Source organism: Sinocyclocheilus grahami, unplaced genomic scaffold (assembly GCF_001515645.1).
Source record: "Sinocyclocheilus grahami isolate Dianchi unplaced genomic scaffold, SAMN03320097.WGS_v1.1 scaffold181.1, whole genome shotgun sequence".
NCBI classification, from domain to species: Eukaryota; Metazoa; Chordata; class Actinopteri; order Cypriniformes; family Cyprinidae; genus Sinocyclocheilus; species Sinocyclocheilus grahami.
The window spans coordinates 1,167,826-1,189,327 of NW_015505360.1; the positions used below are offsets into that span (position 1 = coordinate 1,167,826).

General features: G+C 35.6%; 1 protein-coding gene across 1 annotated transcript in view; it reads right to left on the bottom strand.

Annotated features, from left to right (window-relative positions):
• Positions 1–21,502, bottom strand: part of LOC107594329 (tuberin-like) — a 49,440-nt gene that overhangs the window by 23,244 nt on the left and 4,694 nt on the right. The window contains 19 exon segments of the mRNA XM_016284341.1: positions 99–260; positions 5,655–5,657; positions 7,904–8,032; positions 13,208–13,302; positions 13,390–13,492; positions 13,878–13,971; positions 14,146–14,335; positions 15,529–15,663; positions 15,760–15,882; positions 16,031–16,180; positions 16,660–16,770; positions 18,408–18,563; positions 18,648–18,729; positions 18,814–18,888; positions 18,890–18,942; positions 19,026–19,152; positions 20,394–20,467; positions 20,582–20,707; positions 20,770–20,818. Of these exon segments, the coding sequence (XP_016139827.1) occupies positions 99–260; positions 5,655–5,657; positions 7,904–8,032; positions 13,208–13,302; positions 13,390–13,492; positions 13,878–13,971; positions 14,146–14,335; positions 15,529–15,663; positions 15,760–15,882; positions 16,031–16,180; positions 16,660–16,770; positions 18,408–18,563; positions 18,648–18,729; positions 18,814–18,888; positions 18,890–18,942; positions 19,026–19,152; positions 20,394–20,467; positions 20,582–20,707; positions 20,770–20,818 (2,037 nt within the window).

Consider the following 21,502-nt stretch of genomic DNA (forward strand, 5'->3'; position numbering starts at 1 on the left):
TTAATTGTGAGTAATTTAACTGTTCATTTGATTAAATTAGGGCTGTGAATACAAACGACTTCTAAAAGTCAGTCTAGTTTGTGGTGAACAGGCATCACCTCTTGGGCAGGGCAGAGAAGTTGGAGAAGACGTATCGCGCCATCATGTCCAGACAGGTCTCCGTCAGCTCCAGGTGGACGGTCTTCAGCGCGTCATCCGCCTGCATCACCGTGTTCTCGTCAGCCGAGCCCAGGCTGCAGGTGGTGCTGGACGTCTGCATCCTGGGTCAGGGGTCACACACAGGCATCAGGGTTACAGCCGGCACAGGAGAGGTCACAGAGGTCAAAGAGTGCTCCACTTGGCTTGGAGGTCAGATTCACAACCAGCTCAAACTGGTACTAGTTAAGTCAGTGGTGACAGCATCTCAGCTAGTCTCTGACACGGCGTCCTAACCAGAATTTCGAACCACTGACTGATTCAGATTCAGATTCATTTAATTCAGATTCATCTGATTCAGATTCTGACATTATACTGTGGGCGGAGCTACACAGTCTTCATGCTTGTCAGGATTGCAATTGATCAGCATATACATTTTTCACTCGTCACGGCTGGTTAGAACACAGTGTGAAGCTTGAGATGAGAGTGTGTGAGTGTGTTTGTGAAGTTGATTAGATGCCAGAGTGTCAGCGGGTAATAAATCAGATACAGATGTTGAATGAAGCTGAATTGGCCAACCAAAAACAAACACACATGCAGTTAAAACACAGAATCACACTCCTTAATTAATCAAATTATGTGAGTTTCCTTTGCTTAAAGGAATCGTTCACCCCAAAATTACTCACTCTCTAGTGTTTTGTTACCCAAAACTAAAATAAAGCTGAAATAAAATCAAATATTAATATTTGATAAAACAAAATAAATTAAGTTGTAAAATAAGTACTAAAATTAAGTTCAATAAATGAAATATGTGAAAATAAATTAAAGCAAAACAGAAATATAAAAAACTATTAAAACTGACAAACTTGGCAAATAAAATTTTTACATGTAAAACTAAAATTACAAAGAAAACTGTAAATATAAAAAAAGCAAATTGAAACAATTAATACATACTTGCATATAAATAATACTAATATAACACTCTAATACTATTCTAATTAATTAATTAATCTATTTATTTATTATTTTTGTTGACTAAAAATAAACTATTAACATCTTTTTGTTAACTGAAATAAAGGTATACACATATTAGATAAAAACTTAAATTTTCAAAAATAATTTGAAATGTTGCCTTGGCAAATAACTGAATCACTGAAATTACTAACTGGAAATAAATAAAAACTAAAACTGAATAAAAACTAAAACTGAAATAAAAATCAATTAAACCTATAAATAAATATATAAATGAAAACAATAGCACATAACAAAATTATAAATTAGTACAATTAAAATTACATTTAAATGAAAAAATAAAAGCTAAGGTACAATATTACTAAAAACAATGATTATATATAATTTGTACTAAAATAACACTGAAACAGACAGAAATGTAAATAATTATTCACTGTAAACCTCGTTCAGGCTTTCTCTCTCTCTCTCTCCACTGTGTTGTGACCAATTATGTTGCGTTAGTTGGAATATGCATGAATACGAATGAATTTTCATTTTTGAGTGAAGGATTCCTTTATCTGTTTTTAACTGAAGCTCTTTCTGTTTCTCTTTTAGTGACACAAAACTGGGACTGTAATACTGACAAACCTTGAGCAGGGGGGGGGAAGAGAGAGAGAGAGAGAGAGAGAGAGAGAGAGAGAGAGAGAGAGAGAGAGAATGGCTGTTTAACACACACCCCTAGAAAACTAGAAAAGTCAGCTTGCGATCCACACACACACACACACACACACCTGCAGAGAGCCGTGTGATTATCCAGGTGATGACATTAATCTAAGACAACTTTCAGCATCCTGCCCTTCTGTAACCATGGCAACCGCACCCCCCGGGGAAATCAAGCAAGCCCACATCATCTCCATACACTCAGATGACACGCACGCCAACCTGCGTCAACACACACCGCTGCTGAGCTAAAGCGCTTCTGACTGCTACATCGACTCGCTGACCCTGACAAACAGGAGAGAGAGAGAGAGAGAGAGAGAGAGAGAGCATGGCTGTTTAACACACACCCCTAGAAAAGTTCAGCTGTCAGCTTGCGATCCACACACACACACACACACACCTGCAGAGAGCCGTGTGATTATCCAGGTGATGACATTAATCTAAGACAACTTTCAGCATCCTGCCCTTCTGTAACCATGGCAACCGCACCCCCCGGGGAAATCAAGCAAGCCCACATCATCTCCATACACTCAGATGACACACACGCCAACCTGCGTCAACACACACCGCTGCTGAGCTAAAGCGCTTCTGACTGCTACATCGACTCGCTGACCCTGACAAACAGGCACAGGTGAACAACTCATTATCACGACACACACAAGAAAAGCCACAGTCCTGGAGCGCGTGTGTGTGTGTGTGCCAAACAGTGTTGCCAATGAGTAACATTTTTACCTGCTGGATGATTAAAGATATCAAAAATTTCCCTTACTGCTCTTATGTGTGATGAGATGCATAAGGAGAAATCCAGACGGACAATGAAGAGGGACTACTCAGCAGTTTTACTGAACACTACACAAAGTAAAACACATGACGATTTCAAAATAATAATAATTTTTTTTTAAATAAAATACAAAATAAAAACGATATAAAAAAACTAGCTGCAAGCAAAAATGGCGGGCCCAAGCAGCTCCGCCACCCCGGTGGCATGAGGAAAACAGTGCACAGCGGGCACAAGCATTTACAGTAACCCTCTGGCAGTCTGGGTTTAAGGATCACAGCAATGAAAAGGTTACACTTTAACATCAAGAGTGTGAAACACACACACACACACAAACAAACAAACAAACAAAGGGACCATATATAAAACTTTGGTTACACTTTACAATAAGGTTTCATTTGTTAACATTAACTATATTAGTAAACATGAACAATATTTATATAGCATTTAATAATCTTAGTTAATATAAAGTGTAAGTTATACTAATACATTATTAATTAAAATTTAAGTTGTATCTGTTAACATTAGTTAAGGTACCATGAACTAAAAAGAACATGAACATTTTTATTAACTAACATTAACAAATATTAATAAATGCTGGAAAAATATTTTGCCTCCCCAATGTCTTGAAGTCATGTTGACCGAGTTTGGTGGCAGAGATTGGATGAAAACCCTAGGAGGAGTGTCGCAAATTCAACAGCATGCGCTTTTCACAAAACCCTAAATAGCCGACTTCCTGTTGGGCGGAGCGCTGATTGTCAGCACAAAAGTTGTTCAGCCTGATGAGATATTGATATATATATATAAATAATCTTCTTGGAGACTCCCTGATAATTATTGTTTCTGATTTTTTATATATTAATAATATATAAAATGAATGGTAACACTTCAGTTTAGGGACCAATTCTCACTATTAACTAGTTGCTTAATAGCATGCCTATTATTAACATATTGACAATTTATTAGTACTTATAAAGCACATATTTTGCATGACCATTTTCTACATCCCTAATCCTACTCCATACCTAAACTTAATTACTTCACTAACTATTAATAAGCAGCAAATTAGAGGAATTTATTGAAGCAAAAGTCGTAGTTAATAGTGAGAAATGGACCTGAAAAAAAGTGTGACTAAATTAATAAATATGAATGATAATAAAAACAAATAATAATATAAAATTAATAGAACTGACAACTGATCATTTAAATATGAACAATTTTGGTCCAACATGTTTAGTTTCAGTGAAGAATTTAAGTGCATCAGTTTCTAGCAACCACCTAATACACCTTACAGTAATTGTATAGCAACCACTCACAGCATTCTATAGAAACATGCTTCAAAACCACCCAGAACACTGCAGTAATCTCATAGCAAATGCATTAAAATCCATCTAGATTACCGTAGCTCACTAAAAATCATCCAGACCCTCATCACACCTAGCAACACATTAGCAACCACCCTGAATCATGATGACAATTACACATCTGGCACTGCGCTTCTACAACTGAGGTATGCTAAGCCAAACTGCATGAGCATGTAATCAACAAAAGGCCATTTTCATTTCATCTCAACGGGGAACGAGGGATGAACGTGGAGGAAATGTGGGCGTTAGAGATGAGAAACACGCAGACAAAAAACAGGAACATATATTCCAGAGTGTCAGTGTGACCCACGTCATCCGATGCTTCATAAACCAACACAACATCTATCACGATAAAAACTATATTCTGTCTTCATAACATCTCACAAGCAATGACATACTGATACAAAAACACATTATCTTGGGTGTGCAAAAGGGACACAGGATTGAGCCTGGCCTTTCTCTGCCTGTGCTTTCCTGTCACTCCACTATCCCATTTAATAAAAGGGAAAAAACAACTAATATTTATTTAAGCCACAAAATATGTAAATATAAAATTTATTTTCAAAAATTATTTTGGAATATATTTTCAAAATATTGTATAGTCATTTATTTTGTATTTACCTTATTTAATTAAATTATAAAAATGTTACATTTATATTTTTATTTCAATTATAATTATAGTTTTACTAATTATATAAACACCTTTAATTATTTCACGTTTTTGTAAAAGCTTTTGCTCAAATGAAAGTAATTCTCTAAAATAAATAAACTCTAATATTCTCGAATATAAATACATATCAAATGGCACATATTTAAAGGCAATTTCCAGCAAATTACGTTCACGTTTTAAGGCATTTTAACCAATTTTATAAGGAAAAGGAGATTTAAATAATTTCATTTTTTCACAGTTACTGTAATGCAATACAATTTATGTAAATATGGGAAAGCAATAATTTTAAAGGTAATAGACATTACATTTACCACAGACATTTTAACATGAAACTAGTGTGACAGAATCACTTACTTTTCTTTTGTAAAAAAAATTTAAAATAAATAAATAAAAATCAGGCAGCACAATTTTGCATTTAAACCCCAAGCACTTCCACTGAAAGTGTGTTACTGTAAACACAGCCTGATGAAAGGGTCAGAGTTATTTTCTGTAGTAATTGACAAATGCTGTCGATAGAGATTAGCTCAATCTGATCGCTCAAGGCCACAACTGACTTTTTCCTCACCAGAATCGATCCAACAACCTTCTGGTTAGCCGTCCTGAGCCTCAACCACCACACCAAACCAAATCACTCGAGCGTCTCTCAACAGGGCCATTCAGCACATAAACACACACAACAAACTCACACAGACAGGAAAGTCCCAGTTTGTGTCTTTACATGTGATCGTTGAGCAACTCTTCAGCTGAAGTGGACGCCTCAAGTTTAAAACACATGAATTACAATGCTTTAATGTCCAAAAATTCTGCATAACTGTTTGCACTTAAAATGCATACAATTTCAAATTTCAATCGAACCAAGAATCTGTTAAATTTTTCCAACTGCACAAAATCTCCATAAAGTCTGAATCCTGAGCGTCCAGTACAGCTGATCATAATACCAAACCCTTTTATGAACATTATGATATCCTCTAAACAATTTGCAACACAAACATCTTTTCACTGCCGTGTCACACAGAGAAAACGTTTCACTGTTCACCGGCTCTTCACATGCACATCAAGCCCTCAATCATTTCTATTAGCTGCAGTCGGATGATTGGTGATGTCTGCTGAATAAATAATGCGCTTTGTTGATGAAATTTTACTCTACTGATGCATTAAGCGATGACAGAGCTGAATATTAATGCGTGGAATAGTGACTGCAGTACAAATCTTCACCCGATAGCAATTAGTATTGGATTCTTTTAGAGGGAGAAATGAAAAAGTTTCACTTTTTATGAGTTGATCTCATTAAAAACGCAAAACTGAAGCCGTATATTTTCTTCATATTGACTTTCAATGCAGGAAGAGTCAAATCACTTGAGATTTAGGGCAAGTTCGGCATTATTAGCTCGCTTTTTTTCGCCAGTGTCGCCAAGAATGCCATTACATCATAACGAGCAACCTTGAAACAACCCAAACAAAAGCTCTTGGCACAGAAATACTTTAGGCAATTAGTAAACCAATGACAAGGTCATTTGCAGAGATACTAGATAATAAAACAAATATGCCGTATGAAGTCCCTGTGCTTGCTAATAGCAGATGCTCGATTCATTAACATCCTGTAACTTGGAGGCGCTGAACTGATTAATAGGTTTTATGGTAATTCGATGCACTGGGTTAATAAAACACAGAAGTTTGAAGACAAATATTACTCCCTCTGCCAGGACGCAGCTGTCAATTGTCTGGTGCTATGCTGCCGTCTGCTGGTTATGTGTGGTGCAGCAATATGTTAATGAGCTCAGTATTTATATATATGCAAATGAAAACAAAGCTGTGAGGGAAAGTTTGTTGTGTGGAAAACAACAGATTGTATTTTGTAGTATGGAAAATGTGTAATTGTTTAATACAAGAAAGGAATTCCAATGGGTTTGAAATGACATTAGGTAAACGTATGACAACAGAATTCATGTAAGCTCTGAAAAAAAATGTAATCAATTGTTTTTATTGGGTAGAAAACAAACCATGGAGGAACAGCATTTGAAGAGTGTGACAGTGAAACATTTTCAGCATGTTCGCAGCGTATTATTGTGCAACTTTTTGTTCATGATTCAAAACGCAGTATGATAAAACGTGAATGGATACTGTACCTGGATCATGTGTAAAGAGTGTGTGAATATGATGTGAATAAGTGAAGATTAAAACAGGCCCAGAGAGGCAGCAGGCTGAGCACGTGGAGGTCACCCCCTAGTGGCTGGGAGCTGAATTACTGCCGTCCATCTCATACAACAAACGGCAAAGACAGAGAAGCTAGTCGCTCGATTGTGTAATCGCCTACTTTCAATTGCGCATGCTTCCTGTGTGCGGTACAGAGCCCTTAAAGGGACATGGAGATGGAAAAAATGGGATGGGATATATTTCAATGCACATGCTTTAGTTTTTTGCTAAGTTTATCAGAGGAACGTAAAAATTTTGCGTGAATGCAAAGTTACTCTGGGGAACGCAAACATTTGCGAGAGAAAGTTTTGCATGTGAATGCAATGTTTCTCTCGTAAAAGTATTGTGTTCCCCCAAGAAACTTTGTTCGCTTGTAAAAGCGCTGAAACCGTTTCTCCTCCCACCTCATTATTCATCGCAAACATTTTACGAGCACACTATTATTTTTTTTAGATAACGCAACAGTTGTTACAAGAGAATGTAAAAGTTTTGCAAAGCAAATGCAAAGTTCCATGGGGAATGCTCGATTTTTGTGAAAGAATGTAAAAGTTTTGCGAGAAAATGCGAAGTTTCTTGGGCAACACAAACGTTTTGGGAGAGAACGCACAACCATTGAAATATAACACAATGTTTCTCGAGAGCACACAAAAGTTTTGCAGACAAAACACAAAAGCATTCAAATATTTTTCCTCCCGTCTCTTTTTTTCCATCACCATGTCCCTTTAGGGACTCCGTAATACGGCCATTTGTTCGCAGAAAAAAAACACCATCACAAACAGCACAATAAGCATGGTAAAAGCAAAAACAAAACGGGGTTAGGTTGAAATCAAAACAGATGCTCGCAAGGCTCAGCGCATGCAGTCAACATTACCATCAATGAAACGAAAGAAAACGACAAAACCCTCCTCCAGCATGCACCCTTTCCTGCCCAATCAGAATTAGCCCAAACCAGATGTCCACGCCCACCCCGCATCACCAAGACAACGCCCCGCCCCGAATGCCCAAGCCCCACCCACCGACCCTGCATACAGAAAAGGAAAAGCAGGGATATCAATCGGTTGTTGAGTTTTGAGGTGACCAAAAATGCTCTACCTGCGCACCGCATGCTCAGACACACTGATGCTTCGGGAGCGGAAGGCGTCCATGGCCGACAGATCTTTCAGGTCTTTAACGGGAGAGTTTGCACTGGGGCCTTGCTTCGCCACTTTGGTCGTCCGCAAACTGCCCCGAGGGCAAACGAGGTCAGGTGTGTGCCAGCATAGCGTCGTGACCAGGGAGGGTTGGGGGGAATTTGGGGCATTTTAACCATGTCAGCATGGGTGGATGGGGGAGTGCGATTGGTTGTGGAGTGTCACGAAAAGGGACAGCGACCAATCACAGGTGAAGGATCCGAGGTGTCGGCACCCCCCCAAACCACACCCACCACGCATGGCCCAATCAGAGGAGAGGGGAGTGGTCAAATAAGGAAGTGAAAGGAAAACAAAATAACTTGGTCAGCAGTGCACACTGAGAACCAGAAAACATGGACGACACTTAAAAACTAAAAGTAAAGGAGGAAACAGAAAACTGGAAGGAGAAACAGCATAAAAAAGATCAAAAGACACATAAGGCATAAAGTAAGCAATATACTGTCAGCACTCTACGAAAGGAAGTGAAAGAGGTGAATATAAATGAAAAACTCATCAGAGAGCACAAACATAATGGTACAGGGAAGAAAAAAAGCATTCAGACACTGCTATAATCATTATACTGGAAATTAATAGCAATAGGAAAAGAGTGATATGATCATGTGTATGTGTGTGATTTAATACAGCAAATAAAACACAAATGAATGACCGGATGGGGTGAAACTAGAAACTGGAACAGAGAATGTAAGGCCTGGAAAACTAGAAAGATCATTAAAAAAAAATGAAAATCTATACCAAGATGGTCCGTGCGTAGTATGTGTTAGGTATGTAGACATGCACAGTACGTGTCGATTTTAAAGGCAAGCGCGAACAAACATACACAACAATGGCGGAGTATATGGTACTGTTGTTGCTGCTCAAGAGTTTGCTAACGCTTCTTCAGCAAAGTGTGGATTTACTTCACCAATATTACAACCAACAGCGGAGACGCATCATATACATCATATAATCGTCACTTCCCTACAGGTGCTGTTTAATAACAAGGTGACAGCGCCAACTACTGGCCTGGCATACGTAATACAGCGCTTTTGGCCGTTTTTCACGGATATGTGTAAACACGAATCGTTTTGAAAACGTTGTCGTGTATACATAAAACTTTTTTAAAACGCAAGGGAAAAACTTTTCCGTTTTTGACCACATCGTTGTCGTGTAAACGTAGCCGAAGACTTGATCCTGAAATGAACATTTACTTGCCAGCCTCTGACCTAAAATATTTACTTTGTTTAATCATTTAACAGCACATTTGCATTTTCAGTCTTCTGATTTTGGTTAATGGTCGCATGGCTTACAGGTAAACAAATAAAATATTTAATCTTTTTTTGTGTTTTATTATGATTGTTTTATTTAAAATGTATTTTTATTGGAAATTATGCAATTACTAGTTTTTTACCAACCTGTCAACCCCAGTACTTCCGTAATCAATCAATTCTGAAACGGCGATCATTTAAATAATTTGTACAGTAATTTTTTCTACTCTTGAATGATGCTCATTCATGTTATTAACTCCATGGCCGACAGATCTTTCAGGTCTTTAACGGGAGAGTTTGCACTGGGGCCTTGCTTCGCCACTTTGGTCGTCCGCAAACTGCCCCGAGGGCAAACGAGGTCAGGTGTGTGCCAGCATAGCGTCGTGACCAGGGAGGGTTGGGGGGAATTTGGGGCATTTTAACCATGTCAGCATGGGTGGATGGGGGAGTGCGATTGGTTGTGGAGTGTCACGAAAAGGGACAGCGACCAATCACAGGTGAAGGATCCGAGGTGTCGGCACCCCCCCAAACCACACCCACCACGCATGGCCCAATCAGAGGAGAGGGGAGTGGTCAAATAAGGAAGTGAAAGGAAAACAAAATAACTTGGTCAGCAGTGCACACTGAGAACCAGAAAACATGGACGACACTTAAAAACTAAAAGTAAAGGAGGAAACAGAAAACTGGAAGGAGAAACAGCATAAAAAAGATCAAAAGACACATAAGGCATAAAGTAAGCAATATACTGTCAGCACTCTACGAAAGGAAGTGAAAGAGGTGAATATAAATGAAAAACTCATCAGAGAGCACAAACATAATGGTACAGGGAAGAAAAAAAGCATTCAGACACTGCTATAATCATTATACTGGAAATTAATAGCAATAGGAAAAGAGTGATATGATCATGTGTATGTGTGTGATTTAATACAGCAAATAAAACACAAATGAATGACCGGATGGGGTGAAACTAGAAACTGGAACAGAGAATGTAAGGCCTGGAAAACTAGAAAGATCATTAAAAAAAAATGAAAATCTATACCAAGATGGTCCGTGCGTAGTATGTGTTAGGTATGTAGACATGCACAGTACGTGTCGATTTTAAAGGCAAGCGCGAACAAACATACACAACAATGGCGGAGTATATGGTACTGTTGTTGCTGCTCAAGAGTTTGCTAACGCTTCTTCAGCAAAGTGTGGATTTACTTCACCAATATTACAACCAACAGCGGAGACGCATCATATACATCATATAATCGTCACTTCCCTACAGGTGCTGTTTAATAACAAGGTGACAGCGCCAACTACTGGCCTGGCATACGTAATACAGCGCTTTTGGCCGTTTTTCACGGATATGTGTAAACACGAATCGTTTTGAAAACGTTGTCGTGTATACATAAAACTTTTTTAAAACGCAAGGGAAAAACTTTTCCGTTTTTGACCACATCGTTGTCGTGTAAACGTAGCCGAAGACTTGATCCTGAAATGAACATTTACTTGCCAGCCTCTGACCTAAAATATTTACTTTGTTTAATCATTTAACAGCACATTTGCATTTTCAGTCTTCTGATTTTGGTTAATGGTCGCATGGCTTACAGGTAAACAAATAAAATATTTAATCTTTTTTTGTGTTTTATTATGATTGTTTTATTTAAAATGTATTTTTATTGGAAATTATGCAATTACTAGTTTTTTACCAACCTGTCAACCCCAGTACTTCCGTAATCAATCAATTCTGAAACGGCGATCATTTAAATAATTTGTACAGTAATTTTTTCTACTCTTGAATGATGCTCATTCATGTTATTAACAAAACATAGAGAGTCTAAATTTGGGTTACACTTTATTTTGATAGTCCACTTTAGACATTCTACTAACTAAATGTCAACTACATGTCAACTAATTCTCATTCATTTGCAACTACATGTCTACGAACTCTCAGAGTAGACTGTAAGGGTAGGTTTAGGGTTAGTAGAATAAGTTGACATATACTTGCATAGTCAGTATGTTGTATGTTGTGGACCCATCAAAATAAAGTGTTAGAAGATATTTAGCAGACAGTTTACTAATACTCTAATGACTGCTAGTTGACATGTAGTTGCAAAGTTACTTACTGTTAGTAGAATGTGGACTATCGAAATAAAGTGTTACCTAAATTTGATTTGTATGACTAAATTTACATAAACATCTGAATATTCTTGTGCATGTAAATGGTTGATCTTTCTCTTTTTCAGGCTTTTCATTCAAAGCTCCAGCTCCAGACTTACAAAAGAACACTGGTGGTTTCCACAGAAAATGAACCTGAAATCAGTTTTAAGACAATGAGATTAGATGGCTTTGTTGATCATGGACTCTATTAGTGATATGCCTGGAAAAACATCCTTGGTGTTACAATAATTGCACCAGATGTGCTGGTTTAAATGGTTTAGTAAGTTGTTACCATGGAAATTTCAAGTAAAGTAAACTGATTTATGGGACAGTGGCCAATTTCACACCAAATACAAAAAGTGAAATCAAGAAAAGCGAAAACAGAGAATGAATGAAATAGAAATAGAAAAGAATGCTTATTGTAAGAAATAAAGGGGAACTAATAAGGAATAGGAAAGAAAAGATTTGCTTCAGTTCAAATCCAGATGTTAGTAGGCAGGACTGTTACCTCTAGTTTTTTGGACCCTTTGTTAAACATCATATGACTAGTTATTTCAACTATTACAGGCTGGGACACTGGCTCATTATTAAATATCAACAAGTTTTTAGAGATGTGTGTACGGTTTGTATTCAGGTGTTTCTTCAACTATGGGAAGTTTAGTCCTTTTCGAAATTAAACTCCATTAAAACACAAGTTTTATACTCGTTAATTTAATTTGTCCACTAATAATTCTAATGTTTAACAGTTGATAAACACACTGCTTTCATGAACCCTCACAAAAATTTCCACCACAGCGTCATTTCATCACAAATCATAATTAATCATAATTCTGTGGTGGAAATTAGCCATTTTTTTACATATATATTTTGGAATAAAACCAAGAAAAGACCAAAAAATATATAGCAAGCATTTGACGCATCCTTAACATTTTTAGACCGTCAAAATTACAGTTTTATCGAAAATGCACAAAAAAATGTTTTAAAATATAAAGAAATATATTTATAAATATACTGCATTTTGCAAAATCCATAGCTTTCCCAAAATCAATAAATACACACAAATACACAAAATAAATATTAAAATATCTTCAAAGTTTGAAACATGCAATAATCTTTTTTTAATGATATATATATTTTTAATTAAAAACATAAAACCATAAAAGGCATTTGAAAAGTATCAAAACTAAGTCTTGCTAAAAAAAAAGTTATAATGTGACCTTCATATAGCAAAAAAGAGAAAAGTCGAAATCTATTAGTCTGAATAAAAATCAATCCCTGGGACATAAACTGTCCTTAGTTGAAGAAACAGTCTTTCATAAATGAACGTGTTAATGCTTTCGATGTGACAGTCTGCCTGTGAGAAACAATCACCACTGAGACAGATGATGAGAGAAAGAGAGAAACACAGAGAAATAAATGAGACCGATAAGATGAGGAAAGCAAAAGAGACGTCCCACAGTCAAACTAGCATCCGTGAGAGGATGTGAAAACTCAGCTGATGTTCTGACATAATCAGACAGATAAAGCCAGAAATCACGACACTGCCATCAACAACTAAAAAAAATGAACCAATGAGGCGCCTGAATGACAATCATGTTTTGAGTCCTTCCCACGGCAAAACCTAACATGAGACAAACAATGATCCGGCCCTGCGTGAGTGTGTGTGTGTATGTGTGAGAGAGAGAGTGAGAGAGTGTGTGTGTGAGAGAGAGAGAGAGTGTGTGTGTGTGTGTGTGTGTGTGTGTGAGAGAGAGAGAGAGAGAGAGAGAGAAAGAGAGAGAGAGAGAGTGTGTGTGTGTGTGTGTGTGTGTGTGTACCTCTTAGGCCTCTCGTTCAGGCTGGTGCTGCGTGCTCTAAAACTGCTCTGCTCGTGAGTGTCATCGAACGGCAGAAGAGCGTTTGAACGGAGACCCTAATCACACATAAAAACACACTTCACCTCAAGAGCAACAGATCAGCCAGTCTGTAAACACATGAGCCCGACAATCCCATCACCCACCTTGGTGATGTACTGAACGAAGTCTTTCCTGAAAGGCAGTCTGCAGCGTATGAACCACATGGCGATCACATGATGGGCGAGAGACACTATGTACTGATTAAACCTACAGAGAATGGAGAGAAAACAAAAAAAACACATCATTTAAAATCAATCTGCCTTTGAAATAAAAGTCTCATATGCTCACAGAGGCTGCATTTATTTGATTAAAAATACAGTAAAATCAGTAATATTGTGAAGTATTATTACAAATGAAAATATATGTTTTCTATGTGAATATATTTAAAAATGTAATTTATTTCTGTGATCAAAGCTGAATTTTCAGCATCATTTTATTTGAAATAGAAGTCTTTGGTAACATTCTAAATAATCCTCAAGAAGTCAAATATGTAATTAAGAAAAATGCTGGCTAAATATACTGTCTGATTACTTAGTGTGTGTGCGTGCGTGTGTGTGTGTGTTAGTTCACAGCTGTGTATGAACATACTCACTTTGAGGGGTTGGTGTATGGCAATGATATGGCAAACACGCTAACGTACTGCTCAGCTACGAAGTTAGCATACAGATGTGGGAGCCGCACTAATGCTAAGAGAGAGTGACGAGACAAAAAGCATCAGTAATTGAGCTGTATTTGATCCAGAAGTGTCGTTTTAAATGTAGAATGTATACTATATTCTGATTGGTCAGAGTGAGTGAGGCTGTTCTGATTGGTCAGACGGTGAGAATGGGCGGGGAAAACCAAAAAAGGCTTGCACTCACTGGACAGGAACTCCAGCATGGGTGAGGCCATAGCAACGGTTGCCGAGATGTGCGTGAGCTTGACGATGAGGGCAGGCAGGAGTTTGATCATGATGTCGGGCATCTCTACGGTGCACATGGTCAGAGCCACCACACACTGCTTAGCACAGCGGTAAATCAGGCCCTTCTCCAAACACTGAACCAGCTCCCTCTGAGACAGCAGCGAAAAACATGCACAAAAAGCTGTGCTATAAACACATTTATCCAATAAATTCCTAGATGTGCATCTGATGATTGCACATCTACTATCACCTCCTGAACTGTCTGATACGCTGTCACTCCAGAGATCAGACATCTGCTGCCAACTGAATAATACATTAATACTTAGAAATAAGAATAAATTAATAAATGAAAAACACATTTATAATAAATACATTTAAATAAATAAATACATTTACATGTACTTTAAGAATAAATTTAGGTAAATGTTTATGTTAAATTTAAAAATTATATTTAATAATACACTTTAATTTCATTTAGTTTAAATTTAATAATACATTAAAGTAAATGTACACTTAATTTAAATGTAATAAAGTTTAAATAAACACATTTGATTTAAATGTAGTAATACATTTAAATATATGTGTACTTTAAATTTAACAATACATTTAAATAAATTAATATTTAATTGAAATTTAATAACAAGTTTAAATATGCTTAAATAAATGTATACTTTAAATTTAATAATAAATGTATATTTAATTTAAATTTAACAAACTGAAATAAACTTTAATTATTTACTTTTTTTAATTATAACATTTTATTTAATTCAAATGTTATACATTTTATACATTAATAAATTTAATAAATTTTACAAATTTAAAGAAATGTATACTTTAAATGTAATAATAAATCTACATAATTATATACTTCAGTTAAATGTAATATATTTTTAAAAATTCATATTTCATTTAAATTTAATAATACTTAAATAACTAATTTAAACTTATTTGATTTAAATATTTAAACAAACATATTATTACATTTAAAGTAAGTACACATTTAAATAAATTAAATTTATTAAACATATTTAAACAAAAACAATTTAACATATTTAATTTATATTCATATTTAATTAATACATTTATATTTAATTTAAGTGTAATTTTACATTTAAATAATTGTATATTCAATTTAAATTTAATAATACACTTAAATTCACGTAATTTAACTTAAGGTAACATGCAAGTTAACGCATGATAAATGTATGAACGAACGAATGAACAAACAGCCCGAGTTAAAATTGCTAGCTAAATCTAACAAAACCTTCATCCTCAAAACTAAAAGAAGAGGTGTTCATACTATGCTCTCATTTGGATAGCGAGGTACACGTGTTTGTGTCACCTGTCGGGACTGCTCCAGGTAGCTGTGGTAGGAGGTGAGGGCAGTGAGAACAGGAACCACAGCGAGCTGAACATCAGTGAGGGAGAATCCATCAGGAGTCTTCTTCAAACGCTCCGATATCAGACGGTCTGTCACCTGCACACAAACACACACACTCTCCCACATTAACTTGCTTCCACATCGTTTATTACACTGGGTTTCTGTTGTATAAGTGTGTGTAGAGTTTGTTACCATCGAGCAGAGAGTGGAGCACAGATGATCGATGTTGCACGGTGAGGTCAGGATCAGAACTTTGTACTGGATGGTGCACGACATCTTATCCAGAACCAGCTTCAGAACCTTCCAGTCAGTCTCCTGCAAACCAAACAAAGAGCTGATGTTTCACCTTTCATACCGCGGTAGTTATATTTGCGCACACAGATTGTGTTGCATTAAAACTATATGTTCGAGGAATGCTAAAACACAGGGTACAGTAAGGGAAGAGCTGTGTGAGATTGTGTACCATCTTCAGGCCCAGTAGCAGCACGCTGAAGGCCAGGCTGTAGGGCAGATAGGCAGTGCGAATGGAGGAGGGCGGAGCCACCGGTGTGGGACTTCCTGTCGGCGGCGACACACTTCCTGCTGGCTTCTTATCAGTCACTCTTTTCTCCGACTCCCTGAAAACCAGACATTTGAGATTTAGTCATCTGAATGTTCTCCTTAATAATTTATACATAACTTAAATTTTAAATTGTATATATATATATATGTAAATACATTTATACTTTCTTTAAATTTTGTAATAAATAGTCATTCTGAACATCCTCCTTTATACTTACTTTAATTTAAATAATACATTGAATGAAATGTATACTTCATTTAAATTAAATACATTTGAATTACATTTTTAAAATACATTTACATTTTGTTTAAATTTAATAATAAATTTAGTCAACCTGAATATCCTCCTTAATAATCTATACATAACTTAAATAAAAAATTGTATATATATATATATATATATATATATATATATATATATATATATATATATATATATATATATATATATACTGGAAACAGACACACCATCTCTGGAGCAGCTACTGAGAATAATCACGAGTACACTGATTAGTCCAGGTATTGTAGTACCTGTAGTATGTCTAGCAGACCCAGTATAGCGGTGCGGACATCCTCCATGGGCGACTCCACAGACAGCTCTCTCTCTCCCTCCACAGAGCACATTAACGGACGACTAGCAACCTGCAGGAGCACAGGAGCGTGTTACTCACACAAACCAGGTCTCATTCACATATTACGAATGGATACTATGATGGAAACACATTTAATGAATAAACCAATGGATGCGCATTTAAACTGCTTCAACAAGTCATGTGACTGAATCATTTGCTCTTAGAGAAAAGGCCTCTGCTGCAGATCGCTAGAAAACACTGCTACTCATTTAAGGCAAATAATAAATTCATACGTCATTTAAATGCATTCATATATTTAATTTAAATTCAATAATAGATCTATATTTATTAGTGCTGCCAAACGATTAATCGCGATTAATCGCATCCAAAATAAACGTTTTTGTTTACATAATATATGTATGTGTGCTGTGTATATTTATTATGTATATATAAATACACACACATACAGTATTTATTTAGAAAATATTTGCATGTATATACATTTATATTATATATAAATATATAAACATACATTTTTTCTTAAATATATACATGCATGTGTTTGTATTTATATATATATACATAATAAATATGTACACAGTACACACACCTATATTATGTAAACAAAAACTTTTAATTTACATTTACATTTAGTCATTTTCCAATTTATATGCGATTAATCGTTTGACAGCACTAATATTTATTTATATAAATATACATTTAATAATACATCTAAATCAAATAATATTTCATTTAAATGTACTAATAAATCTAAATAAATCAATGCTTATATTAAGTATTGATAAAGTTGTACTCAATTTAAATACTTTGTGCAAAATAAATTACAATTATACTAATTTAAAAATGTATAATAAATCTATACTTAATTAAAATATTATAATACATTAAAATAAAGTTATACTTAATTTAAATGTAATAATACATTTAAATAAATCAATACTTACATTTAATACTAGTACATTTTAATGAATCTAGCCTTTAAATTTAATAATACATTTTTAATAAGTGTAAAATTATTTATCACATTAATTGAAAATCACATTGGCTTCAACTTCCATTTCCATTTTTATTTTGCACCAATTTCCCAGGACGCGACTATTTTGTGCAAAGGTTGCTGAATTCAAAAACTCTGTATTGCATGAACTGAATCTGCAGCTGAATCAGAATCTGTTTTTTATCTAATTAAATTCTAGTTATCACATTTAACAACTTCATTATTTTTATTACCATTTCACTTGTCAACCATAGGACTACTTAAATGACCTGCAGAACATCTCGACGTACACTTTCCCGTACGCATGCAAAAATTCTATTTTTTCATTTTTAATTAAAATTTTAAACCGAAGAAAGTGGAACGCCTGCGCTTCCGTTAGTGACATCATCGGCGAGCAGCGCTACCCTCTCGATGATGTCGAGCAGGCTGCTGAAGTGGTGCGTGCTGCAGCCCTCGGCGAGATCCACCAGCAGCTGCGTGGCTTGTTTCCTGACGGACAGATCTCGATTTTCAGCGATTTGACCCTCACTTGTCAACCACAGGACTACTTAAATGACCTGCAGAACATCTCGACGTACACTTTCCCGTACGCATGCAAAAATTCTATTTTTTCATTTTAAATTAAAATTTTAAACCGAAGAAAGTGGAACGCCTGCGCTTCCGTTAGTGACATCATCGGCGAGCAGCGCTACCTTCTCGATGATGTCGAGCAGGCTGCTGAAGTGGTGCGTGCTGCAGCCCTCGGCGAGATCCACCAGCAGCTGCGTGGCTTGTTTCCTGACGGACAGATCTCGATCTTCAGCGATCTGACCCAGCTGAGGAATCACCACCACCTCGATCAGCTCCTCCTGGTCACAGAGAACACAGACGATCAAGACAAACAGCAGGGACCTCACGAACGTAAGGACATGCATGCTTGGTTTAGGACTGACCTCATAGAGCTGCCGGTTTGTGCTGAGCACGAAGGACAGGATGTGCAGAACCTTGATCCTGATCACAGTACGGCTCTCATTCCTGACACACACGGAAAGAGAGAGATGCTATTCCCAGGGTTTCGTTTCAAATGTGACTTCAGTGAATATGATGAAGTATCCAGACCTGAAGAACTTCTCCATGAGTTTCAGCAGGTTCTGCAGCCATCCGTCTTTAGCCGGCTGGATGGACTGAGCTCTGTATGATCGACAGCACGATCTCGTAGGACACCACCTCATTAGCACAGCTCATGGCCTGGGCACAGAGGTCAGAGGTCAAACACTAGTAGGTCTCATAATATATATAAAAACACAGACTGGAGGCAGATTTGTAGACACCTTGCAGAAGGAAGGCAGGACCAGTGTGGGCGTGTTTTTGAGGGCAGGAAGTCTGTGAGCTCCCCACAGGGCCATCCCAACAAAAAACACAGCACCCCTGAGAAGAGCGGCGTCCTCACTGTACACCCTACACACACACTACTGAGATCACTAGAGCTGACAACATTACAACAATTCAGCTGTTCATAACAACACTAATGATCTCAATACAAAAGCAAAAACATTGTTAGAGAAAATCTGCCTTTAAAGGTTACATATTTATTGAAATATAAACATATTAAACATATTAATTAATGTTTTTTTACATTATAAAAAAGTAATTTATTATTGTCATTGTTATTATATATACATATATATATATACACACATATGCACTCCAGCTCAAAAGTTTGGGATCAGTAAGGCTTGTAATGTTTTTTAAAGAAGTCTCTTATGCTCATCAAGGCTGCAGTTTTTATTATATATATATATATTATAATAATAATAACAACTACGATTATATAAAGTAAAAAAATTGCTAGTGAAAATCTACCTATTTTAAAATATAAAAAAATAAGTATTATTTTTATTTTTATCAATTAAACAAGTATTGTTATTATTATTATTATGAAGAAGAATATAAAAATAATATATATTTGATGTATTTATAAAAGTGTATATTTATTAAGATAATAATAATAATAATAAATATATTTATGAATTAATAATAATAATAACAACTACGATTATATAAAGTAAAAAAATTGCTAGTGAAAATCTACCTATTTTAAAATATAAAAAAATAAGTATTATTTTTATTTTTATCAATTAAACAAGTATTGTTATTATTATTATTATGAAGAAGAATATAAAAATAATATATATTTGATGTATTTATAAAAGTGTATATTTATTAAGATAATAATAATAATAATAATAAATATATTTATGAATTTATATATAAATATAGTTTTTTAATAACAATATTGTGTTGTTATTATTATTATTATTAACAACATACATTTTTATTTATATAGGGCATTTCTAAGTAGTTCTTACTAAATAAAAACTAGAGAGTAAAGAACAAAAGGAACAAATAAGAAATATAGAAAAAAAATACAGAATAAAAATGTTACTACTGAAATTAAACAAAAAGCATGAAAAACTGTGAAATCAAAAGAGTCACACATTATTTATTAGACTATTGCCACTTACAACTAAACTAAACTAAAGAACTAAACTAACTAAACCAAGAAAGTGCACATAATGTATTTTATTATAGCTTACTGACTCTCTGACCAATCACAAATCTGTCTTTGTGCTCTTCAGGAGACTACTGTAATGTTCATAACAGCTTCAGAGCTGAAACACAAGTCAGTCAGTGAGTACCTCTCCTCCATGATACGGCACATGGTGTATATGGCACTGTGACCCAGGTGAGTGCCCAACACTTTACGCATCAACTAGAGACACAACCAAACAAAAGCAACAACAGAGAGGTCAACGCATGCTTATGAGCTGCACCATCAATACATGATGTGATATATTAAACTCAACTGAATATTTTCTGGGTGTACCTTCCAGCAGGATTCACAGAACTCCTTCACGTTAACGGTTCGGCACAGTGTGATGATGAACACCGTCAGAGCGTCAGAGGGCAGGCAGTTATAACACACCACCGCGTCCAACACCTGCAGCGCAACCTACACACACACATTGATTTTATGGTAATACTGAAAGACTGAACCAAAGGCCACTTTTTTACCTCAATATCTGTGGAGCAAGTCGTCCGGTTACACAGAAGGCAGATTTTCCTGCGAGAAACAAATCAGTGATGTTAGTGTGTGTGTGTGTGTGAAAACTCTCTTATATGTGCTTTTCCTTCACTATTTTGACCAAATCAACATTTGTTTAATAAAAAATAACTATTTTTCCAAAGAAATTCATGTACAGACAAATTTACACTAGCATTCAAAAGTTTGGGGTCAGTAAGATTTTTTTATGTTTTTGAAAGAAGTCGGAGGCTGCATTTATTTGATCAAAAATACAGTAAAATTGTGAAATATTATTACAACTAAAAATAACGGTTTTCTATTTCAATATATATTAAAATGTAATGTATTGCTGTGATCAAAGCTGAATTTTCAGCATCATTACTCCAGTCTTCAGTGTCACATGATCTTCAGAAATCATTCTGATATGCTGATACGCTGCTCAAGAAACATTTCTGATTATTATCAATGCTGAAAACAGTTGTGCTGCTTCATATTTTTGTGGAAACCATAATACTGTATTTTCTGATGAAAGGAAAGCTTAAAAGAAGAGCATTTATTTGAAACAGAAATCTTCTGTAAATGTCTTTACTGTCACTTTTGATCGATTTAATACATCCTTGCTGAATAAAGTATTTATTTCTTTAAAAAACACAATCCTACTGACCCCAAACGTTTGAACTAAAGTGTATATATATATATATATATATATATATATATATATAT